The sequence below is a fragment of the Aspergillus alliaceus genome (genome assembly GCF_009176365.1).
Source record: "Aspergillus alliaceus strain CBS 536.65 unplaced genomic scaffold BDW43scaffold_47, whole genome shotgun sequence".
Lineage (NCBI taxonomy): Eukaryota > Fungi > Ascomycota > Eurotiomycetes > Eurotiales > Aspergillaceae > Aspergillus > Aspergillus alliaceus.
In genome coordinates, this window is record NW_022474730.1 from 279,716 (window position 1) to 302,732 (window position 23,017).

At 48.5% G+C, this 23,017-nt stretch overlaps 7 protein-coding genes across 7 annotated transcripts; 2 read left to right on the top strand and 5 right to left on the bottom strand.

The window, feature by feature from the left end:
• On the bottom strand, positions 1-994 carry BDW43DRAFT_314468 (uncharacterized protein; the record flags this gene model as incomplete). Its single annotated transcript, XM_032047809.1, has 4 exons — positions 1-148; positions 196-554; positions 599-809; positions 861-994. The coding sequence occupies 4 exons, from the start codon at positions 992-994 to the stop codon at positions 1-3; spliced, it is 852 nt and encodes a 283-aa protein (XP_031896868.1).
• A 575-nt stretch (positions 995-1,569) lies between these two features.
• BDW43DRAFT_302788 (amidase family protein) lies at positions 1,570-3,662 on the top strand (the record flags this gene model as incomplete). Its single annotated transcript, XM_032045301.1, has 2 exons — positions 1,570-1,578; positions 1,632-3,662. 2 exons carry the CDS (start codon positions 1,570-1,572, stop codon positions 3,660-3,662), a joined length of 2,040 nt encoding a protein of 679 aa, XP_031896869.1.
• Positions 3,663-3,779: 117 nt separating this feature from the next.
• On the bottom strand, positions 3,780-7,123 carry BDW43DRAFT_302789 (putative DNA repair protein Dds20/Mei5; the record flags this gene model as incomplete). Its single annotated transcript, XM_032045302.1, has 5 exons — positions 3,780-4,049; positions 4,178-4,573; positions 4,633-5,710; positions 6,261-6,316; positions 6,380-7,123. 5 exons carry the CDS (start codon positions 7,121-7,123, stop codon positions 3,780-3,782), a joined length of 2,544 nt encoding a protein of 847 aa, XP_031896870.1.
• Positions 7,124-7,313: 190 nt separating this feature from the next.
• BDW43DRAFT_287190 (ubiquitin ligase complex subunit HRD3) lies at positions 7,314-10,300 on the bottom strand. Its single transcript, XM_032043121.1, has 4 exons — positions 10,072-10,300; positions 9,880-10,008; positions 7,880-9,814; positions 7,314-7,824 (listed from the first exon to the last, which is right to left on the bottom strand). Exons 1-4 carry the CDS (start codon positions 10,112-10,114, stop codon positions 7,418-7,420), a joined length of 2,514 nt encoding a protein of 837 aa, XP_031896871.1. The 5' UTR covers positions 10,115-10,300; the 3' UTR covers positions 7,314-7,417.
• A 112-nt stretch (positions 10,301-10,412) lies between these two features.
• BDW43DRAFT_287194 (DNA-directed RNA polymerase II core subunit RPO21) lies at positions 10,413-16,786 on the bottom strand. Its single transcript, XM_032043122.1, has 4 exons — positions 16,302-16,786; positions 16,077-16,233; positions 15,948-16,018; positions 10,413-15,887 (listed from the first exon to the last, which is right to left on the bottom strand). Exons 1-4 carry the CDS (start codon positions 16,428-16,430, stop codon positions 11,010-11,012), a joined length of 5,235 nt encoding a protein of 1,744 aa, XP_031896872.1. The 5' UTR covers positions 16,431-16,786; the 3' UTR covers positions 10,413-11,009.
• A 268-nt stretch (positions 16,787-17,054) lies between these two features.
• BDW43DRAFT_287201 (Set1-mediated histone H3-K4 methylation subunit Swd1) lies at positions 17,055-19,148 on the top strand. The gene is made up of 5 exons (XM_032043123.1): positions 17,055-17,287; positions 17,340-17,401; positions 17,461-17,549; positions 17,615-17,755; positions 17,827-19,148. Exons 1-5 carry the CDS (start codon positions 17,218-17,220, stop codon positions 18,899-18,901), a joined length of 1,437 nt encoding a protein of 478 aa, XP_031896873.1. The 5' UTR covers positions 17,055-17,217; the 3' UTR covers positions 18,902-19,148.
• An 817-nt stretch (positions 19,149-19,965) lies between these two features.
• BDW43DRAFT_302793 (class I SAM-dependent methyltransferase) lies at positions 19,966-21,211 on the bottom strand (the record flags this gene model as incomplete). Its single annotated transcript, XM_032045303.1, has 2 exons — positions 19,966-20,860; positions 20,994-21,211. The coding sequence occupies 2 exons, from the start codon at positions 21,209-21,211 to the stop codon at positions 19,966-19,968; spliced, it is 1,113 nt and encodes a 370-aa protein (XP_031896874.1).
• Positions 21,212-23,017: the final 1,806 nt, after the last annotated feature.

A 23,017-nucleotide genomic window follows, 5' to 3' on the forward strand; every position in this document is an offset into this window, starting at 1 on the left:
TCAGAGGATCTTTGCGAGCATATGTGTACATTTTGGCCCTAGGGTGAATGTTGGCGCGACCAAGGCATACTGGGCATTGAAGTCCAGTATGTCCTGAATAACGCAAAGGCCAAGGTTATCATTCCGCTCGGTGTATGTGAAGACAGGTCTTTGAACGGTTAGCTGGTTTCAAGCAGGGTAAGAACTGAGACCTACGGGACACCCCGATTTCCCTTGCCCTTATTTAACCTATGCCTGACTCGAATGAGAAGCATCTGACAATGTGGATCTTCCAAGTGCTTCACCATATAGAGCTCGATATCTTTCCATTTCAGCGCGTCGTTGCTTCTCATGTATCCGGAAGACTCGATGAGCGTTCCAGGACGGGCAGATGTCGAAGTCATCATCTTTCGCGGTGTACTAAGCTGCTGTCGACATCGTACTGTGGCAAATAGCACTTTGCAGGCGGCCATGAGATGATAAGTACTGAAGTGGAGATCATCGATGTTCACTGGTGGCTGAGTCTTTGCTTCCAAATCAAGCTCGTATTCATCAGGGAGTGTAGTGCATACAAGCTACCAATATCAGCTTGATCCTTGTCTCTTGAATGTTCACTTACCATGGTCATCTTACGCCTCAACACGTAAGGAAAGAGACTATCCGTTTCTTGGCACCAAAAGACTCTCCAATATCGCGCAAAAACCAAAATCCCTGACTGATACTCAACATTATGATTATCGAGATACCAGCGGAGGAATCCTTCAATCACTCTCAAGGTGATATTCTTCAGCCAATAAACATAGTCCGGCGGTTGAAGTTTTGATATAAATCTAGGAATCTAAGTCAGTCAAGAGCTTTATCTTCATCCGGCAGGATCTTACTTCTGAAGATTTTGCTTCACAAGATAGATATAGACCTTAGTAGTCTCGGCGAGATCATCCTCAACCTTTGGCTCGGATTGCTGGACGAAGCTGTTCCAGTCAATTTCGGCCTTCTTTGTTTTGCTTCGAGCCATTGGAACACGATATTAGAGTCCCCGAGCATGTTGAGGAACGATATCTCAAGAAGGAAGAGGAAAGCCTCTTATATTCTTTTCCTTGTCCTTAATGCTCTGCTTCTGCTTCTTGAAATCATGGTGTATGCGCCAGGCTCGTATCAAGAAACGTATCAACTGCGCTAGGACGAACTGAGTAAGGTCAATCAGTTCTCATAAAGCGGCGATTCACAGGGTGGAAAGGCCACAGTTTCTGGCGCAAAAGCCACGCACAACTGTGGCCTTTCCGTCGTCACCCGAGTTTTATTTGGGTCGCTATCCAGGGTCTCGGTACACGCACCTCGGTGCTTTCCCCACGCTCAGTCGTTATCATCGGACCAACAGAGCGGACAATAGTCCGCTGCTCGTATGCTAATTCCCGATAGGTGCCGGAGGGAAGAAGATTTGGAGCATAATCTCAAAATGCTCACTCGCGGCTGTATGTATATAAAGGCTCAATAATCCATCCACTAGCTTCTAAAGACTACAGTTTCCCAGGACGTGACTCGAAGAGTATTTAGACCCTGTTTCTACCATCAATCATACTAATGTCCGCCATGGAGTCGGTAAGTGTCAGAAAATGATGTACCGAGGTAACGATTGAATGCTGATAGATCAGACCTCTGACGCATTCAACCTTATCGATGCCAGTATCTCAGATATCCAGCATGCTCTGGGCGCAGGGTGGGTCACAAGCGTTGATCTGGTAGCTCGATATCTTCGGCGTATAAGCGTATATGATGCAGCTGGCCTTAAGTTGAGCGCCATTCCCATTCTAAACCCCTCAGTTTTAGATGAAGCTACAGCTTCTGATGCCCGGCGAGCTGCTGGTTTGCCGGTACGGCCTCTCGAAGGCATCCCTTATCTTGTCAAGGACAATATCAAAGTGAAGGGTATGACAGTCGCCAGCGGTTCTCCCGCATTCGAGAGTCTTGTCGCTACTGAAGATGCTGCGTGCGTTCAGCTTCTACGGGAATCTGGTGCTGTCCTCCTAGGAAGGACTAACATGCCAGCAATGGCATATGGGGGCATGCAGCGGGGCTCGTACGGCCGTGCTGAGAGTCCATATAACCCAGAGTACTTGACCGCGGCGTATGCATCAGGGTCCTCAAACGGATCTGCCACAGCTACAACGGCAAATTTCTGTGCATTCAGCCTAGGCACCGAGACTGTGTCCTCCGGCAGATCCCCCGCTTCCAATAATGCCATCATCGCTTATACACCGTCAAGGGGCCTATTGCCTCTCCGTGGGGTGTGGCCTCTGTATCCGACATGCGACGTTTTAGTGCCCCATACCCGCACCATGTCTGACCTTTTCAAAGTCCTGGATGTCCTTGCTGTTGTTGACAAGACACCCACAGGAGACTTTTGGAATGAGCAGCGGATTGTCCCTTTACCATCGGTTGATATCATCCGGCCACGCTTCTTCTGTGAGCTACAAGACGGGTCAGCCCTTCGTGGTAAACGGATCGGTGTGCCTTCAATGTACATCGGCGGTGAAAACCCTCTTGCAGATAAGATAAACACAAGGCCGTCCGTACTCAGGCTTTGGGAAAGAACGAGAAGTGCCTTGGAGTCCTGCGGTGCCACAGTTGTGGAGGTTGACTTCCCAATGGTAACCACATATGAAGCTAGAGCAAGCCTGGGAGAACTCTGGAGCGTCAAAGACCTTCCAGAGGGTTGGCACTCAGTGGAGAGATGCCAACTTGTGGCTCACTCCTGGGACGACTTTCTAGCTACAAATGGCCAACCTGGACTTGAATCACTTGCCTGTGTAGACCCCGAGACAATCTTCCCTCTCGCACCCGGTTCACTGCGTGGAGCCCCCGATGCCGCAAACCAGCTCAGATGGCACGAGATGGTTAAATATCCAAAGAACAAGCCCAATTCGATCTTCGAAATCTCAGGCTTAGAACAGGCTATCAAGGCATTGGAAAACGCTCGGAAGGAGACCTTTGAGCAATGGATGGATGATCATGGTCTGGATGCCGTAGTGTTCCCAGCTAATGGCGATGTTGGCCTCGCAAACGCAGACGTGGACCCGGAAGCTTCCCTATACGCTTGGAAAAATGGCGTCAAGTATTCCAACGGGAACCGGGTAATCCGTCATCTTGGCATTCCTACTGTGTCTGTCCCGATGGGTTTGATGAAGGATACAAAAATGCCAATCAATTTGACGTTCGCAGGAAAAGCATACGATGATGCCAAGCTTCTGCGTTATGCGTACGCATTTGAAGAATCCACACACTATCGTCAAATGCCGCCTCTTGTACCTGGTCTGGACTCTGACGTGGTTCGAACGACTGAACATCAGCTTTCTTCCCCAGTCCAGGGCCACAAAGAACTTTCTCAGATCACTATCACAGATCAGTTCAAAAGCACCAAATATTCAACGGTGTATCTGGAGATTAAAGGAAGCTTACATCTGGGCCATGGCGTAAAATTGAAGCGGCTGGTGTGCTACGTCAACGGGGATCCATTTGATCCTCAAGTTGATGAAAAGGGATGGAGTTTGACCGCCAAGTATCCCGTCTCAGCTCGTGACGGCACGTGGTCTCGATGGACAAGCCCTGCCTTGACTCAGACTATTGTTATTGCTGTGGCTCATACTAGCATGGGTCCAACAGCTGGTAAACTACTGTTGCTATAGATTATCGCGGTTTAAAGTCATATATACCATGCAAAATATGTACATCATGCAGGCCTTCATATTCATTAATCCATTGACGCCCCGGAGATGGCAGACATGCCCTCATATGTACGTCTGCTAGCACAAATTATAAATGTCTGGGTAAATCATATCCTCAATCATTTCCAGAACCTCTTTGCGCAAATATTGCTTTTTCAGCGTTTCTAAATAAGTCTTCAATTCATCAAAAGAACATGCACATCGCAACCGGGACGGAAGATCGTCTAGAATCCAAGAGGCAGAATGAAGAAGAAAGTAAAACACTTCAGCGTACGGAGTGGCATCTTGCCAACGGCTCACGAAACAGGCCAAACTGTCCGCACACGCACATACTGCGTCGAAAGTCCGCTGTATAGTATTAAGATCCAGTGTTGCCAAGCGACATATATATAGAAGCAAGATTCCTGTTCGGAATTGAAACACGAGCTATAATGAATGCGTCAGCATAGAGCCACGGATGCAAAGCGTAGACGCACCGTAGACCACGTAAAGCACATCACTTGACCTTCTTCCTGCATACGTCTATAGTTAAGACAGACCTCAATACCAGCTGAAAAGATAGCATCAATCTCTTCGTGCTCGAGGTTTTTCCGTTTCCCTTGCATTAATATAATCACACTGTAGTCGTACAGGTTTGTCATCCACAAAGGGTGGAGATGGGTACTTCGCGCGTCTTCTACAGAGTATCGAGGTATATCTTTCCTCCAGGCATCTAATGCCAGCTTGAATGACGTGTCATCTGAGTCTTGGTAGTCGGGCGGACCATCCCAGTATCTCCGGATGTTGGCTTGGATCTTTCGCAATCTGAACAAGTGTCGCAACGCTGCGCTCGTGCTTGAGGCATCCGGTATCTCATTGCTGAGTGTATGAATCTATAGCCTTTATGTTAGTCATAGACAATATAATGTCCACAGAGCTCAGGTATTCATACATCATCGTCGACAATTCTGTAGGCCTCGGAAACTGGTCGTTCCCACCCGGACACTATGATCTCATTCAACATATAACATGTTATGAACATAGACTCGGTTAGAGGAATATGCGGTCCCACTACACTCCTCGTCGTACTATCACAACCGGAAGAAATCCTTTTCTGGAGCTCGGCCAGCGTAGCTGAGCAAAAAGGAACAATGGAGGAGACTGACATTGAGATTTCTCCTGAAGAGGGGCAATGGAGAGAATAGAGTATCATGAGAATTGATGCTTGTAACCGAAGAACAGCTGACTCTTCTGCCATGACGTGAGGATAGTACGACAATGCGGAAGTATAAATCTCCGCCGCACGGTCTGAATGGTTCTGACCGGGCTGAAGAATACTGCATGACAAGGAGCCAATGGCATACACCATCTGTACGAAAAACCCTTTCCATAATTCTGTCTGTTTATCTAGGTTCCAGTCATGACGCCAGGAGCTCCAAGCATTGCAATCAAGTAATGGCCACACAAAATGCGAGATCGAAAAGTAAAGGTTGGCATAGGCTTCTTCAAGCCAAAACGAGTAGCCGCCCACCATGGCAAGGTCATGCAGAGATTCAACATCTGTTGGTTTGGGGTTATCCACGCCGGTATCCATTAAACAGAGTCCATCCGAAGATCTAGGGTTTATAAAGTCACCCAACGAGGGCATCTGAAGACGAGAGCTAGGAAACGAGATCAAGTGGCTCTCTGAACTCTTGACTTGATTCAACAGCTGGTCCGGTGCCATGGCTATTGCTTGTCTACTCGAGTCCGGAGACTTTCTCTGAGGGCCAAAGTCCAAAAATTCGGATAATGCCAGGGAGGTATTATCATCGTTGTCATTGTTAATATGCGGACAGTCGCAGGGAAGCACATCTATCGGCTCCGTTTGGATACCAATATCTCGTGCTTGTGGTGCTGTCATTGAGGTGCGCGATCCATGCTCCAGCTCAGCGATTCTGGCTTCTAAGTCCCTCAAGTATTTCGCAGGGACGGTCACCTTTTCTCCTTCTTTGCAGGACTTCGCCGGCAGGCATTCTGCGCCTCTTCGTCTGCATTCCCCACAGATTGGTTTTGCATGATCACACTTTCGCTTCAATCGAAAGCATCGAGTGCAGGCGAGAGATCTGGGGTGTTTTACGCTCCGCGGCATATGTCATCAAAAGATCTGTGAGGTTCAATAGATAAAGCAAAGTGCGTGGGTGAGTGAGAGAGTGTGTGATTTTAATAAAGATTTAGTAAAGATAAGTCCCCACTTGAACTTAATTACTACTCCGCACGTGGGGAATTTATCGTATCGTAAAATATTTATACTACTACTTACTAATACAAGATTTATAACTAACTACCATGTTTCACGATTCGGTAGAGTAACTCCTCTCTATTCATTAAACGTGAAGCAACTTCTGATAGCTAAATTGAATATCGCTCAATTGATTCTGTTTGTCCGAAAGGTTGAAACTGGCACCCCTGCAGAGTACATGATAGAAAACCACAAAATGAAGATGGCAAAGATCATACATACCCATGCAAGAGATCTAGTTCATACCACAAGAAGCCACACGTTAATCCTTGATCCATCTCTGATGAGTGTTATCATACCCGATGACCTTGAGATCAATATTCAACGTCTTCAGCATATATTCCATGGTGAACTCCTATGAAAACCAATCAGCACTCTACCTTTCTCCAGAGTAAGGTAGCTAAGAATAGTAACCTACCTCATCTTCAGTATCTTTGCTCTCCCGGTCCCCATCGTGACTCTTCCGGCAAACCTCCACCATCTCAGCCTTTCGAGCCTCCAGCTCACCTTCATCTATATCAACCCCTTCTGCTTCAGCACTGCCGTACCAAGATTCCATCTCCTCTTGCCCCCATGGTGCATTACTATTCTTCATCCGCTCCCTCCAACCCTTCATACCGCCCATCCGCGCGACACGTTCTTGGGCTCCAGCAAAAACTTCCTCGGCTGCGTTCTGACTAACAGACCTCCACTTCATGATCAGCGACTGGAGTTCGGCATCTTTGGCCGAGGACTCGAGCCGAAGAGCTTGTTGTGCAGTATCAAGTTCAGAGCGTAGGGTAGCCAGCCGTGACTGTAGCGCCCTTTGTTGCTTCTGAAGATCAAGGATGACTGGATCTGAGAAGATCGGCTTTTTCGACGGAGTTAGATGGTTGCTGTCGGCTCGTCTTTTCCGAGACTCTAAGCTCAAAGGGGAAGGAGTGGATGTTTTGTCAGGTGAAAGCGACGCGGATGTTGAGGCTACGGGCTGATTGCGCCTATCGACAGTTTGCTGATTGAGGGAAGGATTTGGAGGAGCATTGTTCTCTTCCTTAGGCTTTGCATCATGTTGAGTCCCCGCCACTTGAGGTGGTCGGCGAAGAGGGGACTTGAAGGGTTTGGAAAGCGCTGATGCTGCGCTCTCAACACGACGGCGCTTTCCGTTGAGATTGATGGAAGACATTGTGCCTGTGTCTAGTAGATCTCGAACTTATTACATTTTTCAAAGAATCTTCAAGGAATCTGTGGATCTTCCGAAACGTAGCAAGTTTGGAGCAAGGACGGAGTGAGTGACCTTGACCCACCTCAAAGACTGCTGATTTATAAACCCCCACCAATACTAAACAACACCATACGGAGAGTTCATTGACTGCTGTAACAATGCTTTATCTAGGTATGTGTAGTACAGCTGTGGTACCCATGCGCTTAACAAAAATTTCCATTTATCATAAATTACACCATATACGAATTATGCCCTTCAATGCCCAACGCCGCCCGCTACCCACTGAGCAAATTCTGGATCTCCAGGGCGAGGGAAAAGACCCCGGTTATCTCCATTGTCTGCAGCTACCGGGATGGCACCTACATTCTCATCCTGCCTCTGCCTGTTCCGTTGCTGCCTCATATATACCAAGATGAGTAGAGTCGCGGCTAATGCGACAATGATCAGGCCTTCGAGGACGCTTTCGTCGATATCAAGCTCCAAGTCATCGTAATAGCCATCCTCGTGACGGTCATCGAGATGGCGTCGATCGGAACCACCCGACAAGAGCTCGTCTTCTTCCTCGGCTCGCTTGTACAGCTGTGCACGGTAGGCTTCCTCCTCTTCATCGTTCTTGATGAATGCTGCAATCCACTCTTTGAGTGTCCGTCGGGGTTTCGTCTCTAATCATGCGGTCAGTTTTAACCTTACCGCAACAGTTGACTGTGATATTCATACCTTCTTCCTCTTGAATAGAATTTATTTTGCCATTAGTGATGCTGTTCCAATAACTCCGCAACCGAAGCTTTAACAAGCTTAATTTGACGGGTAAGTAAGCCTCGGGGCTCGTCTCAAGCGCCAAATCATAATATCGTTTAGCCATGTGGAAATCCTGTTCCACGGCAACACCATTCTCATGCATCCAGCCAAGGTTCCAATAGGCCTGTGCGCTATAATGAATTTCAGCAGCATTATGGTAGCAAATAGAGGCTTTCTCAGCATCCGCAGCAATGCCGATTCCACCCAGATAATAATCGCCCATCTTCACTAAGGAATCAATATTTGTCTGTTTGGCAGAACGAGTCCAGTAGATAAGAGCCAGAGCGGTATTCCGGAGCAGAGACGGTCGATATTTCTTGACCCCCGGCAGAATACTATCAAAGGACACCAGAGAGCGTTGTTCGTCAAGCAAGAATGCCACGTTGGACTGTGCATGCTCATAACCTTGCTCCGCAGCCATCATAGCTGCAATGAGAGCCCGTTCTTGGTCACCGCTCTCGTATGCGGTGTTCGCCTCGTCGAACGACGAATGTATCACTTCTGCCCGTTCTGCGACCATCTTATAATACGATGCAGCCATTCCGCAATGGCGCTCCCGACCAATACCATTGTTAGACAGCTCTGCTAGGTAATAAAAGGCCTCCATCCAACCCCACCGTGCAGCCAGCTCAAAATACCGAGTGGCCGTTGGAACATCTCCTTGATCCAAGAACAAAGCACCCAGCCTTGTTTCTGCGGCTGGGAAATCTTGTTCGGAGGCGGCCTTGAAGTATGATGCAGCCTTGAACGCGTCCTGTTGCACGCCGTATCCATGAAGATACACGAGTCCCATTTGATGTTGACAGAGCGCATCACCGTTAGTAACTCCACGTTTGAACCAGATGATGGCAGTGGCAAAGTTTTGCTCTACACCTTCACCGCGGAGATACATCAGCCCTATGTGACCTGCCGCTTTCGAAGCCAATTTTTCGATCCCAAGCGGATGGTTCGGGTTCACAGACCCATCCTTATTCCAGTAGCGCTTCGTGATCTGCTTGAAGTACTTCATAGCCTTTCGGAAATTTCTGGGCAGACCCCGCGACCCTTCGTAGTGCATCTTTCCCAAGCTGAACGTGGCCTTTAACTCGCCCTTTCGTGACATAAGGTCCAAATACTCCAGGACGTCTTCCAAGCTGGCCTCGGTGCTGGAATGCGATGCATCACGCAGGGCATTTGGTCCCGAGCTGGAGACACTGGCACCTTCACCGTAGACACCGCCCTCTTCATCAGCCCAACGGTATGATTCCCGAATCATATTATGACCACCAGGAGGTCCGGACCGGAAGTACTGTATAGCTTTATCTGCGACCTTCTTATAGTAATATGTGGCATGGTCGCAATTCTTAGGCATTCCAATGCCGGCATGATTCCGATATGCAAGGGTCATCTCCGACCTCGTGTCTCCTCCTTCAGCCGCGAAAGTGTGGTATAACAATGCCTTTGCTTGATCGCGCTCAACTCCATCTCCAACACCAGTCGCATACATAAAGCCCAACATATACTGCGCTGTGCTGTTCCCAGTCGCTGATGCCAGACTCTGATACCAATGGAACGCTTGCTTGAAGTCTCGCGGATGAGTGAAGTTACCGTAAAAATTCAACTCCGCTAACAGGAACATCGCATCGGGGTTATGGTCTTCTTGAGCAGCGATCTTGAGTTCATTTACAGCTTTTGCAACATTGGGGTGGATCTTCTGCCGTTCGGTATAATCGGGCGGCGGGCCATTGAGGAACAGAACCCGGCAAGCCTCCTTCGCATAATGTAATGTGTAACCCAGGATGCCGGATGGCTTCTCGGGCGCGGTTATTGGAATCTTTGAAGTACGGAGGATTTTGAGGGCAGTATCAACATGTTCTAAAGCAGTGATAATTAGTTTAGCATGCAGAGTGACAAAGGCTTGAGCCAAACGGGGGACTCACGACTGCCCGGTCTTACGTCGAAGCCATCTGTCCCGCCTGGAGACTGGTTTGGGTAGGATTCGTGAGTAACATCAGTAGGTGTGAAATCAGGCTTTCCTTTGGTTTCAACTGCAAGCACCTGCAGCAGTACTAGAGCACAGTTAAGAGATGTCAGCTTTCATTACCCGTTAAACTCCGCGGGGGAACACTCACGAAGCGCCAAGGGCAAGAAACGCCATAACCATAGGTTCTTCATGTTGTCAACGAGAAATGCTTAATATTGATTAGTGAGAAGAACATGGCGAACTATTCCCGAATAGAAGAGTATCACCAAGTCCCAACGAGTAACTTAGGGGATCGAAGTACTGAGTATGCTTTGCATGCTTCCTAAGAGCTTTCCAAAGCGGAAGGGGCCACCTGTCCACGCGGAGGTTCATTTCGCCGACACTTCAGGAACTACTTTCTATGTATAGTTCAACACAAATTCAACAACTAGGTTCATATAGATCTCATGATAGCTTCTATTTTTTATTTTTTTAATGCTTTTTTTTTATATGATTTTCCTTTTGCATCTGTCCGTAACCCCATTTGCACTAAAGCTGTGTACAGGAAAAAGAAAAATAAAAGAAAAGTAAATATCTGGGACCGCATCATTAATACACTCCGTGGCAAAATCATATTCTTCCATGCAAACCAGGGGAAACAGCATCATGCAAGAGGGTCATATCACTTCGTGATAATCCTCGTGGTTCGGGCAATTCTAAAAAACGCTTGGTAATTTCAGAGCTCAGAAAGAAGTGGAAACAGGCATCACCAACCCACAAAATTTGTTCGCAATTTAAGTGGGCTGCTTCGGAGGCTATGGAATAAATAGCCCCGTTTGGTCGACGCATGGAAAACATACATGCAGGAAAGAAAATGTAGAACAAGGCTACAGACGCCCAAATTGTGGGGAAAAAAATAACCAACCAATTCCGCAACTTAAAATGCAAAATGTTTTCTTTTTCAAAGGTTGTTCGAAGAAATGATAGTACAACGATACAGCAGATGCTGTAGAGAAGATATGCACGGATGCAGACTTTATTGCCGAGGAGACCTTCAAAAAAGCAAATCAGTAAGAGTGGAAGACCACCAGGCCATGGAAACAAGACTTACGAAGGACTGAAGGCCGGCGACGTCGGACTATAGCCAGGGGATGTAGGCCCTCCCGGAGATGTCGGCGAGCCGGCAAAATTAGGAGACGTCGGAGAATATGTCTGGGGACTCGTAGGAGACCACCCAGGAGATGTGGGTGTATACTTGGGTGAGGTTGGCGAGGTGGGAGACAAGTGCCGAGCGGCACCACCAATCGCGGGACTGGTTGGACTGTAGCTTGGTGATGTCGGACTGAACGCAGGCGAAGCAGGACTGAAGCTTGGCGATGTAGGACTGTAGTTTGGCGAGGTTGGAGAAAACCCTGGCGAGGTTGGAGAGTACGACGGTGATGTCGGCGACGCCTGACCATACGCCGGTGATGTTGGCGAGTATGCAGGTGATGTCGGTGCAAATGACGGGCTGGCAGGGGAGAATCCCGGAGACGTCATGGAGAAACGAGGGCTGGTAATTGCCATGCCAGGAGACGTGGGGGAATAGCTCGATGATGGGGAATAACCAGGTGATGTTGGGTTTGCACTGAACGGACTGCTGGGAGAATAGCCTGCGGGGCTCGTGGCGGCTGGGCTGAATCCGCCTCCGAAGCCACCAGTTGGTTGATACTCAGTAAAGCCGCCGGGGGATTCAGCGCCGGCTTGACGGATAGGAGAGAAGTTTGACTCGGGGTCGGGTGTACCAATATAAGCGTTTTCCTGCATAGGCGAGCCAGTGTCATACTGAGTTGAAGCGCCATCAGAGATTATCGCATCCTTGGCGCCAATAGCTCCCATCACGCCAAAGCGAGCATTATTCGAGACGACAGTGTTAAGCATGTTCTGGTCGAGGTAAATGTCAAACTCCCCGGTACCGGCAGGTGCCATCTGTCCCAAGATCAGGTTCTCGGACACACCACGGCAGTCATCCAGTTCTCCAAAGGCCGCGGCTTCCAACAAGATCTCCACTGTCTCTTCGAAAGAACACCGCATAAGAGCACCATTGTCAGCACGGTTAATACCATGCCTAGTGACTGGCGTAAGGTAACCACGAACAGTCATAACATCGACCAGAAGAGCCAAATGACGGTGGTTGACGTAAGAACCATCGAAGGCAAGCACTTGCGTCAACTCACGAAGAACAGCGGTGCGGGCAGCTTCAATACCAAACACCTCGAACACCTCAATAAACTGGTTGGAATAGGTGCGCGTAGCATCGACACCAGGAACCGCCAAAACCTCGCCAAGGGAAGAACCACTTGTTTCAAGAACCCATTCTTTGCAAAGGGGATCGACCTTACTGGTGAACAAAGAACCGTCCTCAAGGACTCGGACTTTGCCCTTCTCGTTGATGAACGCTCGCTCGACACCGGGGACGCCTCGAAGTGTCAAAGTGTCCAAGAGATGTTGCTCAAGTTTCTTGAGCGTGACATCGTATTCAACATCGTCGTCTTCTTCATCTTCCTTGTGATCCTGGATCTGTCGGATTCGAATTACCTGCTCGTCGGCATTGTTATCACTAAAAATAACGGCGATATCCTTAGGATACGCCTGTTTAATCCTAGTAGCAACATCTTGCACCGTAAGACCCTTATCAAGAAGCTTCGGCCGACTAAGGATAATACGAAGTAGCCACTTCGATTGGCGAGATGAGTCATCAGTCACATCTTCGGGAATAATGAAGTACGACTCGACCATATCTCGGTCGGTTTCAATGACTGTAGACTGAATATCGGGATCGTAGTAGATCTCGGTGGCCTCGGTGACAGACCGCAAGCTAGTATGCTCAACCACGCTTCGCAACTGCTTAGCACCCTCCTTGTCATGAGTTCTGTGGGGCTCCTGGTAAACAGTCATAGATGGCGTCTTGATATTGGTTGCAACGTTGAGAATTTCCTTAAGACGAGGGACACCAAGAGTGACGTTCTTTGACGAGACACCAGCAAAATGGAAAGTGTTCAAAGTCATCTGAGTAGCTGGTTCACCAATGGACTGGGCAGCAAGAACACCAACCATTTCACCGGCAGGAGCATTAGCTTTAGCAAACCTCATTTCGATAGCTCCAAGAACATGCTGGAACGCAAGTTTGTTCAAAGAATACTCGGTGACTAGTCTTCGGAACGCTAGACGACTCCGAAGTTGCGCCTTGAACAACAAAGTCGCACTCTCCTGGGCTTCACGCGAAATCACATCATCACCGCGAACAATGAGTAACCGATCAAGCAATGCTTGTACTTGAGGAATAACTTCCGCTGGGTGCAGATCACTAATGGTTCCCTCGCGAATCCTGAACGTAGTCCTGGCCATTTCAAGAATACGTTGAACGTTGATCGGAAGCTGCATCATCTCTTCGTCTTCCTTAACGACAGTACGCAGGAAAGCACGGTCTTTGAGAAGCTGTTCCCATTCTTCATCCAGGTATCTCTGGACTTCCACATCACCTGCGATTTCGTTGGCCTGCTCCAAGACCTCTGGACCTAAGCTACGCTCAGGATCCATAAGATCAACACGGAAGCGATCTCTAAACTTGTCGTCAGAGCACTTTATGACATCAACGCGTTGGTTCTCGATGTGAGCACCATCAAGACCGTCTTCTCCGTAGATAAATTGTATAATGTCTCCTAAAGAGTTGCGGACAGTGCCGTCATACTTGACCATGACCTCTTCCAGAGCCTTGACCAGCTTCCGCTGGATATAACCAGTTTCGGCGGTCTTGACAGCTGTATCAATAAGACCTTCACGACCAGCCATGGCATGAAAGAAGAACTCAGTAGGAGTCAACCCACGCAAATAGGAGTTCTCCACGAAACCACGCGATTCCGGGGAATAGTCATCCTTTGTGAAGTGCGGCAAAGTACGATATTTGAATCCGAACGGGATGCGCTTGCCCTCGACGGATTGTTGACCGACAACGGCTGTCATCTGAGAGATGTTGATGGTCGATCCCTTTGATCCAGAACGAGCCATTTGAATGGCGTTATTCAGATCCTTTAAGCTCTTCTCAGTTTCACTACCAGCCTCATCACGAGCGTTGTTGAGCGCACGCGAAACCTTGCTTTCAAAGGTTTCTCGTACGTTCATACCGGGCAGCGGCTCCAGGGTATTGTCAGTAGCGCTTGCAGTGATGGATTCGACCTCCTTCTTCCGTGCACGAACGCAGTTTTCAATTCTCTGTATGGTGAGCGCGTCTGGAATGGTGTCACCAATGCCAATACTAAAGCCATTGTGGAGTAGCCAGTAGTTGATAATGGTCTGTGCACCGTTGAAGAAAGCCACAGCAGTGGCTGGCCCATATTCATTGAAGATGGTGTGGATAACACCACCACCGCTGGCACCAACAGTCTTTTTGGAAAACATTCCATACATCAACTGTCCACCATGAATGAGAAGGCCACCATCATTTAGAGGGGCAAACTTCTCCGAAAGCGCGGAGTTGTCTTTATCCACACGCAACAGATTGAGCCCCGAAGGGAGCGCCATGCTGATCATCTGCTTACCGGTCCATCTAGGCCTAGGCTTCAAGATCGCTGGCGGGGGTATAACGCCGTCCCAATCAGGAACCCACATCATGATATTCATAACCTGCTCCTTCGTCAAGAAAGTATCACGCCGACAAAACTTGTAAATACCGCAAAGAGTATCTTGCACGATACCCATGAGAGGACCGTTCCGCTGGGGAGACACGATATTCATAGGGACCAGCGCAAGCTGGCTTAGCTCTGCGCGAGACTCTTCGCTTTGAGGAACATGCAAGTTCATCTCATCACCGTCAAAATCAGCGTTGTAAGGTGTTGTCACAGACAGGTTAAGCCGGAAAGTGGAGTACGGCATAACGCGGACACGGTGACCCATCATAGATTCCTTGTGAAGTGAGGGCTGTCGATTGAAAAGAATCACATCACCATCCATGATATGACGCTCTACTTTCCATCCATACAGTAGTTGTTGGCCTCCAGCTCTCCTAGCATGACGTAGGTCAATGCGTTCGCCGTTATCTCTAACGATATACCTTGCTCCCGGGTGCTCGTTAGGGCCATTCATAACGAGCTGTTGCAATTTCTCAATATTGTACGGCGTAACAACTTCGGGGTAGGTCAAGGTCCTTGCAATACTTTTCGGAACGCCAACCTCGTCAAGTGACAAGTTGGGATCACCTGTGATAACAGTACGAGCGGAGAAATCCACACGCTTACCCATCAAGTTTTGACGCAAACGACCCTCTTTACCCTTTAGGCGGCTGCGAATGGCTTTCACCGGTCTGTTTGACTTTTGCATAGCCTTTGGCTGACCAGCAATATCGTTGTCCATGTAAGTGGCGACATGGTACTGTAACAGAGACTCGAATTCTCGCACCACGTGCTCGGGAGCGCCTTCCTGTTCACAGCGTTGAACGTTTTGGTTTGCCCGAACAATTTCAGCCAGCTTATATGTCAGATCATCCTCACCACGTTGACCACTGGTGCTACCGCCCACAAGCACACTTGGACGCACAGGAGGCGGTGGCACTGGCAGGACAGTGAGAACCATCCACTCAGGACGAGCGTAGTCATTGCTCAATCCCATTATACGAACATCCTCGTAAGAGATGGTACGGAAAACGTTCAGAGCCATCTGAGGGGTAATTGTCTTTTTCTCCGGCTGCTGCATATCCATGTCGTCCATCATGCTCTTGCTAGGTTTCCATGTCCCCACCAAGGTGATACCCTCTTTGCGAATAGTCGGCTGGGCATTTCCGCACCCACCATGCATTTTCATTGGTTTCGAGCTGTCTTTCGAGTACGGCTCGTCCTCATCCGGGGGAGGGTCAGCTTCACAGATCGTGACATCTTTAGATAGTCGCCAGATATGGTCGAAACGTCTTTTTGGATCTCTCATGCGTAGGGCTTCAAGGAACTTTGGGTCAGACTGGCTTCAAGTCAGCAAATGTGCCATATTAGATTTGCCATCCCGTGAGGGATGACTAACCGTGTTGGCTTTGATCTTTCCACAGTTGTGGCAGACCGTCTCAAGTAGCTTCTTGATTTTCGTCAAGAAACCTAGGAAGTGACCGTTAGAAACGATATCCAAGTAAGCTATGGAAAAACCACGGCATACCAATATGAAAAACAGGAGTGGCAAGCTCGATATGTCCAAAATGTCCAGGACATTCCTTCTGGCCTTCCTCACAAGTCTCGCAGTTCCATTGCCGATCGATGGTTCCCAAGCGAGGATCGTTGAGACCTTTGGTTCGTGGCCGCTGCCTTTGTTCATCCTAGTTTTGTACCCTGTCAGTGTCGATCATAACCAATCAGTCGAGGGGGCGATTAGGAAGTCACAAACCATCGTCTCTGGATACTCCACATGGACCACGCTCATCCGTTTGATCTCTTCCGGTGAGAAAAGGCCAAACTGAATCTCCTTGATGGTGCGCAGAGGCGCCTTGGAGTAGGGGAAGTAGACGTTCGTCATGATGCTGTTGTCGCGGAGACGTGTTACTCAAGATACGGTGGTGAAATCACGAATCAAGCGGATCTAAGAGCGAAGGCTTGCCGATAATCTGGCTCCAACAGCTCTAATCTGTCAATTATCAGGCGTGCAGAAGCGACAATAAAAGAGTTTGCAAGCAGCTGGCCGGCTGAGGCCTTTGGCAGCCCTTGCCACGAGGGCGCCTGCGACCTTGTCCACCGACGTCGCGAAAGTCGAAAAAGGGCGAAGGAAATAGATTCACGGTCGACCTTGGCGACTTCTCCGACTTGCAAAACGATATCGCGATGCCAACCGCGATGATCGGGGACGTTGGGGGATGGGAAAGCAGGGTGTCGAGGTGATGAAAGGGAGATGGTTGGACGTCAGGTTGTCCGCCGATGGGGCACGAGTTTTCTGAGCCGCAACCTGCGGCTAGCGTGGCGCTCACTAAAAGTCAGTAACGCTAAGGCCATGGCTGGCGGCGTTTTGCCACCGTCAACCAATAGCTAAGCTATGATTGAGGTTCCGCTGGGGCCGACCTTTCACTTTCTAAATGGCCTCTCACCGCCCGCCAATCTGGTTTCCAGGTATTCTTCAGTATTCATTCACTGGACTAGCCCGTGGATCTCTCTCCCCAAGTAGAGGCTGTATCAGCGGTCACCAAATGAACACTGAATGATTGTTCGCAGTCACTCCTCCTGGCCTTTATTCTGGGCTGGGATCATTCTAAATTTTGCTTCCCTCTTGTCTTAATCTTCTTCGGGCGCATGACGATAATTGGTTAGGCGCAATGAATTTGTCTCTTATCGATCCCTTCGTCCTGGCGCAGGACTATCCAGACACACTAACCGAGAAATTGAGTAAGACACTCCTACCCTACTGTCACCGAGAATATTTCACGAACAATCCCAGGAAGCGGTCATGCGACGTGCCTACGATTCAACCGCAAGGGAGATTATCTAGCCTCCGGACGAGTCAGTCTTAACGAAGAACCACGAGCTGCCGTTGCGATATCCTATTGACTCTCGTACAGGTTGATGGTACCGTAGTCATCTTCGATTTGGAGACAAATGGCGTTGCGCGGAAACTACGGGGCCACACCAGGCAGATTCAGTCCTTGAGGTATGTGTTTCGTGCTGCGAAATACCGTTCGATGAGAGGGGCTAACCATACATCGACATATATAGCTGGTCAAGGAATGGTCGGTATCTTCTCAGTTCATCCCAAGATTGGAAGTGTATTCTATGGGATCTGAAAGATGGCTCCCGAGTACGCACAGTCCGTTTTGAAGCTCCTGTATATATCGCTGAATTACACCCTTATAATCAGTGAGTCCCATCTGCGCGACGCTTCACATTATTTGCGTCGCATCTCGCACTAAAGTTTGGCGGTTGTCTAGTTTACTTTTCGTTGCCTCTCTCTTCGAAGACCAACCTGTTCTAGTCGACATTTCATCTCCTAAGCCCATCAAGCGCATTCTTCCCTCGGCTCCGTTTCGACCCCCGCCTCCTATATCCGAAGAAGTTGATCCCGCCGTAGCCGCAAAGCAAGCAGCCCAAGACGCGAAACACTCAACATGTGTTACTATTTTTACAGCATTAGGAAATCATATCATAGCGGGTACATCTAAAGGGTGGATCAACATCATTGAGACACAAACATGCGCCACAATTCACTCCACTCGTCTCTGCAATGGAGTGGTGATCTTACTTCGCCTCGCTAGCAACGGCCGGGACCTGCTAGTTAATAGCTCCGATCGAGTGATACGCACCATCCTCATGCCCGATCTCTCCCAGTTGGGCATTGACTTGGAACCCGCCAACATCAAGCTTCAGGTCGAACATAAGTTTCAGGACGTGGTCAATAGACTAAGTTGGAACCACGTCACCTTCTCTTCAACGAGCGAGTTCGTCACCGCATCCACCTTCATGAATCCTGACATTTACGTTTGGGAACGAAGCCACGGATCCCTGGTGAAAATTCTCGAGGGCCCTCGAGAAGAACTGGGCGTCGTGGAATGGCACCCTTCTCGCCCTATGGTAGTCGCCTGCGGTTTGGAATCGGGATGCATCTACACATGGTCGATTGTGACGCCCCAAAAATGGTCCGCCCTAGCGCCTGATTTCGGCGAAGTCGAGGAGAACGTCGAGTATGTTGAACGCGAAGACGAATTTGATGTTCACCCCGCTGAAGAAATCCACCAACGTCGGCTTGATCAGGAAGACGAAGTTCCCGACGTGCTGACGGTCGAGCCGCACAAGAGCGGTACGGATGATGAGGTGGAATCTTTCCGCATGCCTGTTCTCCTCGACATCTCCGACAGTGAAAGCGAAGAGGACATCGTTGCCGTGGGGCCCGGAACAATGCGGAGGCGCAGCCCCGGCGCTGGCCGTGATGCCAACGGAGATGGGGAGAAAGAAAGTTCTGGAGGTAGAAACGGTATCTCTCGGGGTCAGAAGGGTCGCCGACGTTGAAATGATGCCGCTGTCCGAGTTCGCGTTATGGAATTACCTAAACCATTTACCGGAGCATTTGTCTTTTGGATCACTGGGTTATTGTCTTAAGGTTATCGGGGCGTTTGGCAAAATACCCAGAAACTGGTATCTCATACACTTATGTTAGCTGATTGTAGGGACCTACTAAAAAGAAAGATCACATGGATGACGTCTTTCCGTTGTATTATATAAAATTTCTTTCTCTTATATATATATATATATATATTTTTAAATATGATATCATAATATAGAGATTCGAACAAAACAATAGAAACTAGTTCGAATAGGCAGACAGATTGCGACGCTCTGGGTATACATTCACCAACCATACACGCACCCAAACGCCAGGAGTATGCTGTATTCGACAAGTAGGTAAGCAGATAAGCATGGAGTGCCAGGGAAAGGTGCGGTTGCAAGAAGTGCGATCGAGGACTCACGCAGGCAGTGGATGCCTGAAAGCATCATGCCATGTCCTGACCCGCCCATTATTTTGCAGACCCGCTGAATTGATTCGGGAAGGTTTGTTGTAATAATTCCTTTCTCTTTGGGGGTAAAAAGATCTTTGGCTTTGCGTTTTTGGCTCTCCTGTTTTTTCTTTTCTGTTTTTTAAACGAAAAAGTAAACTATGTGATTCCTTGCATGACACACGGCAGCCCCAGGTTCATACCGATATTGACTTTCGCGAGTCCCATCCGTCCCAAGTCAAGATATTTGCCAACGATGCGGGTTTCCACTAGAGTAGTGCACGCAACAAAGTGCCTCGCTTGCAACTTACTCAACAAGATGAACAGGGCTTCCCTAGCAAACACACCCAAGAAAGTGGAACTCTTATGGCACACTATTTGTCCCTGTATGTAAAAAAGTAGAAGCCAATCCGAGTACGCAGGTTGAGAAGTGTTGCTACGGGTTTTCATGCCAAGCTCCAGTAGATTGCGAGGTCCCATAGACGAATTTCTCGTCTACACCCAAGCTCGGAGTCTGAGCACGAGTAGTAATACCGACGCGTGTTTGGATGTCCATTTTGCGTTTGTCGATTAAAAGGATCAATTGGCAGAAGGCCTTCGCGCTTGGTATATATGAAGGATGTTGTAGGTGTGTACTTCCTTGTTGAATGCCTCCGACTTGACGTCCGCTGAGATGCGCCGAATTCGGTCCAAGTCCCAGCCAAAAATGCGGCTGAAGGGTGCCATGCTCAGCGACTCAATACTCTCCGAGATAGCCAGATTGTACCAACGAGCAACTTTTCTTTCGTGTTCATCTTGGTGCCACGGGTTAAGGGGTAGCCCCACCATTTGATGGTCGATGTCGGTAAAACCAGCCTCCTGAAGATCTTGTATGGTATCGCGAGAATTGTGGGATATAGGCCGCATGGCATCTTGTGTAGCTTGCTTTAGATATTCATACCACTGTCGAGTAGCCAGTCCCTCCAAGGGACGGTCATCGCAGCGCGGCTCAAAGTCGATCTCCACCTGTTCGAACCAAGCCCCAGGCCGAAGGTGAGCGTATATTCTCCGGTACAAATTCACCCACCCCATCACACTGCCACATCCCATTTGCAGGTGAATCAGGTCCCAGGAGTCCTCACCCATAGCCCAGGGGCTTTCGAAGTCGAACGGCGCATAAAATTCGCAGTTCTTCGGATGGTTAGAAGGTTGTATAGGAGCAAGATCGACCCCAACAACAAAAGCGTCCGGGTATTTGTTGGCCACATCAATTGCCCATATGCCGGTGCCGCAACCCAAGTCTAGAAATCGGCCATTTCTAGGATGCGGGGCGTACATTAATCCATCCGACACCCTGGCAACCGTGAACAATTTGTGGAATATATCCAGACGATCCTGTTCCTGCTCATCGCATGGTAGCATATATACTCCTTTGCGAAATGCATGATACATTCGTCCATTCTCTTCATAGAAAGGAGGTGGTCTTTCAGAGCTCCTAGAGAGAAACAGAAACAAGAAACAACACACATTAGTCGTCCAATGATAACATCTTCGGCACAGCGAGTAACTGACGCGGCTCCGGAAAGGAAACACAACAAGAAAAAAGAGGAAACAGGGAAGAAATACACTTGCTATGCATAGAATTCACACTTAGAGAACCGTTGCGGGTCCACTGACTATGACCAGACGGCTCTCGTGGAGGCTCTCTGTCTGTAATGACGTAGATGTCCATAGCATCCGAGTTGTTTCGTGATCGACTAGATGCTATCGACTGCGGACGGTACGGGTCGTGTGGTGGTGAGGCCAACGCCGGGAGTCGCTGGGCAGCGTGGCCGTTTCCAAACATCCCGGGTGAGGAGGAAGCTGCGAGGGGTGGGCGCGAAGTCTGGTACTTTGAAACGGCGACGAGAGGCGGCGTCGATGGCGACAGGTTGATATCAATAGCGTGGGCGCTTGTAGGTGGTGTATATGGTATATATATTGAGTGACGAATAGAACATAGAGTAGGATGGGGCTGAGCCTAGTGGATAGACGGCAAGATGAAGCATGAATTTAAGGGAGCAAAAGGCGAATCCCAAGATATCATTCGCAGTATTTGAAAGACGGGGGCTTGGAGAGAGTAGAAAGAGAGTAGAGAGGGAAAAGGAAAAGGAAAAGGAAAAACGGAGAGGAAAAAAATAGAAAGAAAAGAAAAGAAAAGAAAGAGAGTAGGAATTTGGAGATAGTACCAAACAGGTAATTAACGGTCACGTCCACCTAAACACCAAAGGGGCAGGAAGAGGAAAACAAGACCAGGCAAAAGTACCGACAAGCGAAGGAATAATAGAAAATCTCCACTGTCTCCCCGCGATGCCAGTCGGAAATGCAGAGAAGTAGCGGTCACGGCGCTGGCAATTACTGGGCGCAACTTGTCAACCCACGACTAACCATGGATGGGGGTAAGGTTGATCAAAGTTCATCAATTGAGACGGATTTACCCAACACCATACCACGGAAAAGAAGGGTAAAGAGCGGAGCCCTGAGGGGCGAGAATTGGTAGTGGTAGACGAGGGGGAAGCGAGAAGAAGCCCTTGTAATGGCAGACCTGCCTTTAAGGTTGTTGCAGCCGCTGTCTTGTTCCCGTTGGGCCCACGGGTATGAGGGCGGGGCGGTTAGGGAAAGAGAGCCTGAGGCTGTCACCGAGCGGAAAGGAATGGTTGGTTGTAAGGATCTCTCTCTTCTTTTTGATTTTGATTTTTATTTTTATTTTTATTTTTATTTTTGAGAAAAGCAACAAGAAAAAGAAAAAGAAAAAATCCGAAAGGGGGCTGAGCCATGCTAGGATGTATGGAGAAGTGTACCTACCTGAGTAGTAGCGTGTCATTCGACAATCTAGCGAACTAATAGGCGTTGGAGAATCGTACCCGACGGCTAAAGACTTGTGTCTACTATCTATTTGGAGGAGGTGTCCATCCTGTCGGATTCATTGGCCGGAGGTTAAAGTCGCCCCTCCATCAACCATGGTATATCCACTGATTAGTACCTGTCCGTCATCAATATCCCTACATAGATTCTTTTTAGTGGTTACTAGTCTTCATCGCTTTTGGTAGCCATCATCGAACCATCCATGGATCTTGACTTGCCGATTGCCAGAATTGATATTCATAATAGGTACAATATGTGAGCGGTATGTACGTACGTATTTACATACGAACGTCAATACGTACGTACGTACATACTGTACATAAATACAGACGGACGGAAAGATATGTATGTATGGCAAGTGTATGTACAGTTATACCCGTTTGTTATACATACATCATACAGGGTATAAATGCCTAGGCACAACTATCCAAGTCTTTTTCTTCCCCTCCCCTCTTTTCTTCCACACGAAGTGTGCAAATTATTTGTCACCCAGCGTGAAAATAATATCTATATCATCAACTAACCATCTATAATGAATTGATGCTAACAGGCATGACATTTATCAAAAGGTTTCGGGAAATCATTGGATTAGATTAAGTCTCGTCAAATGACTGATAACCTTTCGTAGTTATAGTTACTCTGTAGTATAGCTGAGAGAGGGACGGTTTGACTCTTTCTGACTGTTAATAATGGAACAGTTGGCCATGTAATTGATACATAGGGCTCAAGCTAGTCCGTTTCTTTTTTT

Bases quoted from the DNA above. Each gene is read 5' to 3' on its own strand.
- BDW43DRAFT_287190 (XM_032043121.1), bottom strand. From the start codon at position 10,114: ATGAAGAACCTATGGTTATGGCGTTTCTTGCCCTTGGCGCTTC. The intron at 10,009-10,071 runs GTGAGTGTTCCC...ACTGTGCTCTAG, and splicing joins TTTCTTGCCCTTGGCGCTTC to TACTGCTGCAGGTGCTTGCA. The intron at 9,815-9,879 runs GTGAGTCCCCCG...TCACTGCTTTAG, and splicing joins CGACGTAAGACCGGGCAGTC to AACATGTTGATACTGCCCTC.
- BDW43DRAFT_287194 (XM_032043122.1), bottom strand. From the start codon at position 16,430: ATGACGAACGTCTACTTCCCCTACTCCAAGGCGCCTCTGCGCACCATC. The intron at 16,234-16,301 runs GTTTGTGACTTC...GTACAAAACTAG, and splicing joins TGGAGTATCCAGAGACGATG to GATGAACAAAGGCAGCGGCC. The intron at 15,888-15,947 runs GTTAGTCATCCC...ACTTGAAGCCAG, and splicing joins GAAAGATCAAAGCCAACACG to TCTGACCCAAAGTTCCTTGA.
- BDW43DRAFT_287201 (XM_032043123.1), top strand. From the start codon at position 17,218: ATGAATTTGTCTCTTATCGATCCCTTCGTCCTGGCGCAGGACTATCCA. The intron at 17,288-17,339 runs GTAAGACACTCC...GAACAATCCCAG, and splicing joins CACACTAACCGAGAAATTGA to GAAGCGGTCATGCGACGTGC. The intron at 17,550-17,614 runs GTATGTGTTTCG...CGACATATATAG, and splicing joins AGGCAGATTCAGTCCTTGAG to CTGGTCAAGGAATGGTCGGT.